Source organism: Procambarus clarkii, chromosome 22 (genome assembly GCF_040958095.1).
Source record: "Procambarus clarkii isolate CNS0578487 chromosome 22, FALCON_Pclarkii_2.0, whole genome shotgun sequence".
Lineage (NCBI taxonomy): Eukaryota > Metazoa > Arthropoda > Malacostraca > Decapoda > Cambaridae > Procambarus > Procambarus clarkii.
The window spans coordinates 12679444-12686358 of NC_091171.1; the positions used below are offsets into that span (position 1 = coordinate 12679444).

Consider the following 6915-nt stretch of genomic DNA (forward strand, 5'->3'; position numbering starts at 1 on the left):
GGCATGGCCTTCTCTGCCAAAGAAAAGGATGGCATGCAAGACACGGCAAGGTTAACGACATTATTAAGAGAAGCCTTACCACAGCCGGTTGTCCAGCAGAGAGAGAGCCCCGTTACCTAATGTCCCGCAACTCTGATGAGCCTGTCGGTCGCCCAGACGGAATCACGGTGAACCCCTGGAAGAATGGTAGAGTTGGTGTGGGATTACACTTGCGTTTCAACTTTAGCCAACACCTATGTTCACTTCAGTGCTACACAAGCAGGTGCTGCTGCCAATCATCGGGAAGCAGCCAAGTCACGTAAATACAGAGACCTTGAGCACCACTACAATTTTGTCCCCATTGCCTCAGAGACACTTGGTGCCTGGGGTAAAAGTGCTATTAGAGTTTTGAAGGAGTTGGGGTCGAAGCTAATGGGAACAACTAGAGACCCTAGAGCCGCCAGTTTTCTTTTTCAGCGCCTTAGTGTGGCGATCCAGAGAGGAAATGCTCACTGCATCCATGGTTCCTGCCCGCCATCTGAGGAGCTATACAACTTGTGACAAATAGCCTTGTACCCTGCATGTAACCAATGTTTTAACTTTTTTTTTTAATGACATTTTCAAATAAAGTTAGATATATATACTCACATACCAAAAGAATAGGGGTGGTAGGAGAAGAAAATATCAAAGTGTTCAGTGAGGATCCACAAGGTCTTCTCTGAGTACTCTTTATTTTCTTCTCCGAGGCTATGGGTCCCTACACTTGCAGAGGCGGTACCCCCTTCTAGGAAAAAAATAAAATATAATATATATATATATATATATATATATATATATATATATATATATATATATATATATATATATATATATATATATATATATTATTATTAAATATGACCGAAAAAGTAAGATTAATAATTCTAACACGGAATATTCTCAATCTTTCGTACATTTCTTTTCACTGTTGGTGGTAATTCAAAAATCAATTCTCCAAAATTCATTTTTATTTCTAGTCTGACATGACACTTGCGCGCGTTTCGTAAAACTTATTACATTTTCAAAGACTTTAGTTCACACATACACAACTGAATAGAACTTACACATCTCCGATTTGTTTATATCTACATTTTAGTGAGGTGGATGGGGTGAGGTGGTTTTAATAGGGTATTATATTCATCAACACAAGACAGAACACGAAACAATGGGTATTGAATGGAAGTGATTGTAGAAAGCCTATTGGTCCATATTTCTTGATGCTTCTATATTGGAGCGGAGTCTTGAGGTGGGTAGAATATAGTTGTGCATTAATTGTCTGTTGATTGCTGGTGTTGACTTCTTAATGTGTAGTGCCTCGCAAACGTCAAGCCGTCTGCTATCGCTGTATCTATCGATGATTTCTGTGTTGTTTACTAGGATTTCTCTGCGATGGTTTGGTTGTGGGAAGAGATTATATGTTCCTTAATGGAGCCCTGTTGCTTATGCATCGTTAAACGCCTAGAAAGAGATGTTGTTGTCTTGCCTATATACTGGGTTTTTTGGAGCTTACAGTCCTCAAGAGGGCATTTGAAGGCATAGACGGCGTTGGTCTCTTTTAAAGCGTTCTGCTTTGTGTCTGGAGAGTTTCTCATGAGTAGGCTGGCCGTTTTTCTGGTTTTATAGTAAATCGTCAGTTGTATCCTCTGATTTTTGTCTGTAGGGATAACGTTTCTATTAACAATATCTTTCAGGACCCTTTCCTCCGTTTTATGAGCTGTGGAAAAGAAGTTCCTGTAAAATAGTCTAATAGGGGGTATAGGTGTTGTGTTAGTTGTCTCTTCAGAGGTTGCATAGCGTTTCACTTTCCTTCTTATGATGTCTTCGACGAAACCATTGGAGAAGCCGTTGTTGACTAGGACCTGCCTTCCCCTACAGAGTTCTTCGTCGACTTGCTTCCATTCTGTGCTGTGGCTGAGAGCACGGTCAACATATGCGTTAACAACACTCCTCTTGTACCTGTCTAGGCAGTCGCTGTTGGCATTTAGACACATTCCTATGTTCGTTTCATTAGTGTAGACTGCAGTGTGGAAACCTCCGCTCTTTTCCATGACTGTTACATCTAGATAGGGCAGCTTCCCATCCTTTTCCATCTCGTAAGTGAAACGCAGCACGGAACTCTGCTCAAATGCCTCCTTCAGCTCCTGCAGATGTCTGACATCAGGTACCTGTGTAAAAATGTCGTCAACATACCTGCAGTATATGGCCGGTTTCAAGTTCATGTCGACTAAGACTTTTTGCTCGATGGTACCCATGTAGAAGTTTGCAAACAGGACACCTAGGGGAGAACCCATTGCGACCCCATCTACTTGCTTATACATGTGCCCATCCAGGCTCAAGAAGGGTGCCTCTTTAGTACAAGCTTGGAGTAGTTTCCTTAGAATATTTTCTCATACAAAAATCAGAGGATACAACTGACGATTTACTATAAAATCAGAAAAACGGCCAGCCTACTCATGAGAAACTCTCCAGACACAAAGCAGAACGCTTTAAAAGAGACCAACGTCGTCTATGCCTTCAAATGCCCTCTTGGGGACTGTAAGCTCCAAAAAACCCAGTATATAGGCAAGACAACAACATCTCTTTCTAGGCGTTTAACGATGCATAAGCAACAGGGCTCCATTAAGGAACATATAATCTCTTCCCACAACCAAACCATCGCCAGAGAAATCCTAGTAAACAACACAGAAATCATCGATAGATACAGCGATAGCAGACGGCTTGACGTTTGCGAGGCACTACACATTAAGAAGTCAACACCAGCAATCAACAGCCAATTAATGCACAACTATATTCTACCCACCTCAAGACTCCGCTCCAATATAGAAGCATCAAGAAATATGGACCAATAGGCTTTCTACAATCACTTCCATTCAATACCCATTGTTTCGTGTTCTGTCTTGTGTTGATGAATTTAATACCCTATTAAAACCACCTCACCCCATCCACCTCACTAAAATGTAGATATAAACAAATCGGAGATGTGTAAGTTCTATTCAGTTGTGTATGTGTAAACTAAAGTCTTTGAAAATGTAATAAGTTTTACGAAACGCGCGCAAGTGTCATGTCAGACTAGAAATAAAAATGAATTTTGGAGAATTGATTTTTGAATTACCACCAACAGTGAAAAGAAATGTACGAAAGATTGAGAAAATTCGTGTTAGAATTATTAATCTTACTTTTTCGGTCATATTTAATAATATATGTCTACAGGAAAGACTGCTACCAAAATATACTAATATATATATATATATATATATATATATATATATATATATATATATATATATATATATATATATATATTGTGACGGTATCGCGTTGGTGTTCGGCTGTTCAAAAGGTAGGGGTATGGCCTCGTCACATATAGAAACAAAAAATAGAAAATCTGGAACTTCGTCTGTGGTAAGGTAATGAGAAGACACACAAAACACAAGTAAATTTAACAATGAAATTTTAATTACGTTAGGAAAAGCAAAACATGAATAAAATGGACATACAAATTCGTATAATAAAATCAATCAATCAAAATAGTAAGAATAATCAAATGACAAAATGAAAAGTTACGTTAAGACAAGTGAGTAATAACAAGTGAACAATATACAATCAAATAAGAGGTGCAGGAATATTGGCTTTAAGCTATCACCTCTCTTAGTACACGTAAGCCACAGCTTAGTCTACCAACGAGACGTGTTAACCTGATGAAAGCACTGGATATTCTGAGGACTGAGGTCGTGGCGGCCCCAGACATCAAGTAGTGTGGTGGGTGGAGTGCAGTTGCAACTGGACCCGCAGCCAATCAGCGATGAGCAGGCGACAAGACAGGTAGTTTGGTGGTTCGAGGTGGAGCAGGTGTTCCTGGCTGCATACGTTTTGCTCTCTGGCAAACCTTGGAGATGTTGTCGTTGTTGGATATTTCTTCCATATTAGTTGTATAGGGATGTATGTATCGACGTATTTTGGAGGGAAGAGCAGGCTCAATCTCTTGAAGGAGATTATTGTCACAATATATATATATATATATATATATATATATATATATATATATATATATATATATATATATATATATATATATATGACAATGCCAGACCACGAAGAAACGATTCAGACAGGAATTTCTATAAGTACTGTTGCATTTAATTATACATATTCAGAAGGATGGATTTATAATTCAGTGGTGCGGATATATAGGCAGGAATGTGGTGAGGTGAGAAACAATGTCCTGAGGTAAGTGTGTGTCTAAACTTAGATGATAACTGTATACGACCTGACCTAGCACGTGTGACCTCTGAGGTCACGCCCACACCACACACAGCATGACCTTTGTACCCCTCTAGAGTCAGGGCAGGAGAGTCCTCCTTATTGGTGGTTAGTTGAGGCAGTGGCGGGAGGGCGAGGCATCCCTTGCTAGTGCTTGGAAGCAGTGGTCAAACACTTAAAGTTTGTTGTGTGTTGCTCATGTCCATCGTTACTGGTGATGGTCGCTTGGGGCGGAGAGGGTTGGCGCGAGAGTTGTTCTTGGGGACTGTAAGCCCCAAAGAACTCAGTATATAGGCAAGACAACAACGTCTCTTTCCAGGCGATTAACAATGCATAAACAACGGCTCCATCAAGGAACATATAATCTCTTCCCACAACCAGACAATCACCAGAGAAATCTTAACAAACAACACAGAAATCATCGATAGTTACAGCGATAGCAGGCGGAATGACGTCTTCGAGGCACTACCCATCAAAAAGTCAACACCAACAATCAACAACCAATTAATGCACAACTATATTCTACCCACTTCAAGACTCCTCACCAATATCGAAGCATCAAGAGGAAGTATGGGCCAATACGATGTAACTATATAACCTGAGCTTGTAAAAGCACCTTAATCACCTTCAGTGATTTAAGTGCTTAATTGCACACTAGTTTCTCTATCAGCTATCTCACCCTCTCAGAGTTGAAGAGACAAATGTATGTGAATGCATGTGTGTGTGTATGTATATGTATGTGTGTAAAGTATATATGGAAGCTGATCAGAATTACATTTCACCTTTGTAAATGCACATTAATGACACTATGTAAAAGACACATCGAACACTTTATGTAGGGACATACGTAAATCTGTGTATCTATGTATTTACGTATGTAGGTTAGCTTAGCATTTTAAAAGCACCGAATCACCTTCTGTGGTTGATTGGTTAATAAACCCTTGAACTATATGTTTAACACATCTCTCACCCTGTCCATGGAGGACAGAAGAAAATGTATATATGCTGGTTAGCATTGTAAATGTGTGGCCACGTCTGTGGTAGAAAATAATAATAATAATAATAAAAAGGCCTCTGCAGTTACTTCCATTCATACGTTCTCATATCCAAGTTATACCCATTGTTTCGTGTTCTGTCTTGTGTTTGTCACAAGTTTGTTCACCTCACCCAAAACTTTTGTACCATATCACCTCACCCAAAACTTTTGTACCATATCACCTCACCCAAAACTTTTGTACCATATCACCTCACCCAATAGAGTATAATTACGATGAATTTGTGTGTAAATTAAGTCGTTGAAAATGTAATAAGCCATTTTGAAACGCGTTCAGGCATCAGACCATAAATAAAAATGAATTTTGGAGAATTAATATTTCCATTACCACCAACAGTGAAGAAAAACATAAGAAATATTGAGAAAATTCGTGTTAGAATTATTAATCTTACCTTTTCGGTCATATTCAACAACATATGTTATCAAGAAAGACTGCTACCAAAATATACTAATATATATATTATACACACGGCGATATTTTGTATATAATATACTATTTTTTAAGGTTGATCAAATTTTTTGTTGTCATTTTGTTCGGGTGATCGTTGAAACATTTTTTGGAGTGATGTTATGACCCCCCCCCCCCCCATGTAGGCTCATGATGTAGGCCTACAGTGACAGTTACTCCCCACATGACCATGTCGAGGATTCTGGGGAATGGTTTAATGCAAGCAACAGTTAGTGGACATAACTGAGGAGAGAAGGCGCGGATGAGTATTTTTAAGGATACGAGGTGAGATGTCGACGTCCCGTGTGCAGAAATGACGTCATCGAGGAAGCATGCCGTGTGTAAAGGTCTTGAGACGTCACGGGCTAGTGTGAGGGTCTGAGGGACGGGTCCCACGTCGTCGGTCCAGGGGAAGAAGGATATTTGTGACTTATGGAGAAGAGTCTACGGAAATCTTCGTGAGTAACGAATGTGGAAGCAGTGGGAGGACGAACAGTGGCAAGGAAGCAGGTTGACGAGGCTCTGGGTAGAGTAAGGCAGGTCCTGGTCAACGAGGCTCTGGGTAGAGTAAGGCAGGTCCTGGTCAACGAGGCTCTGGGTAGAGTAAGGCAGGTCCTGGTCAACGAGGCTCTGGGTAGAGTAAGGCAGGTCCTGGTCAACGAGGCTCTGGGTAGAGTAAGGCAGGTCCTGGTCAACGAGGCTCTGGGTAGAGTAAGGCAGGTCCTGGTCAACGAGGCTCTGGATAGAGTAAGGCAGGTCCTGGTCAACGAGGCTCTGGGTAGAGTAAGGCAGGTCCTGGTCAACGAGGCTCTGGGTAGAGTAAGGCAGGTCCTGGTCAACGAGGCTCTGGGTAGAGTAAGGCAGGTCCTGGTCAACGAGGCTCTGGGTAGAGTAAGGCAGGTCCTGGTCAATGAGGCTCTGGATAGAGTAAGGCAGGTCCTGGTCAACGAGGCTCTGGGTAGAGTAAGGCAGGTCCTGGTCAACGAGGCTCTGGGTAGAGTAAGGCAGGTCCTGGTCAACGTGGCTCTGGGTAGAGTAAGGCAGGTCCTGGTCAACGAGGCTCTGGGTAGAGTAAGGCAGGTCCTGGTCAACGAGGCTCTGGGTAGAGTAAGGCAGGTCCTGGTCAACGAGGCTC

At 41.3% G+C, this 6915-nt stretch overlaps 1 protein-coding gene across 1 annotated transcript in view; it reads right to left on the minus strand.

Moving 5' to 3' along the window:
• Positions 1-6224: 6224 nt before the first annotated feature.
• The window catches only part of LOC138367401 (uncharacterized), an 888-nt gene continuing 197 nt past the window's right edge, over positions 6225-6915 (minus strand). The window contains exon 1 of the mRNA XM_069329044.1: positions 6225-6915. This exon is cut by the window's right edge and continues 197 nt beyond it. Coding sequence (XP_069185145.1) covers positions 6225-6915 — 691 coding nt within the window.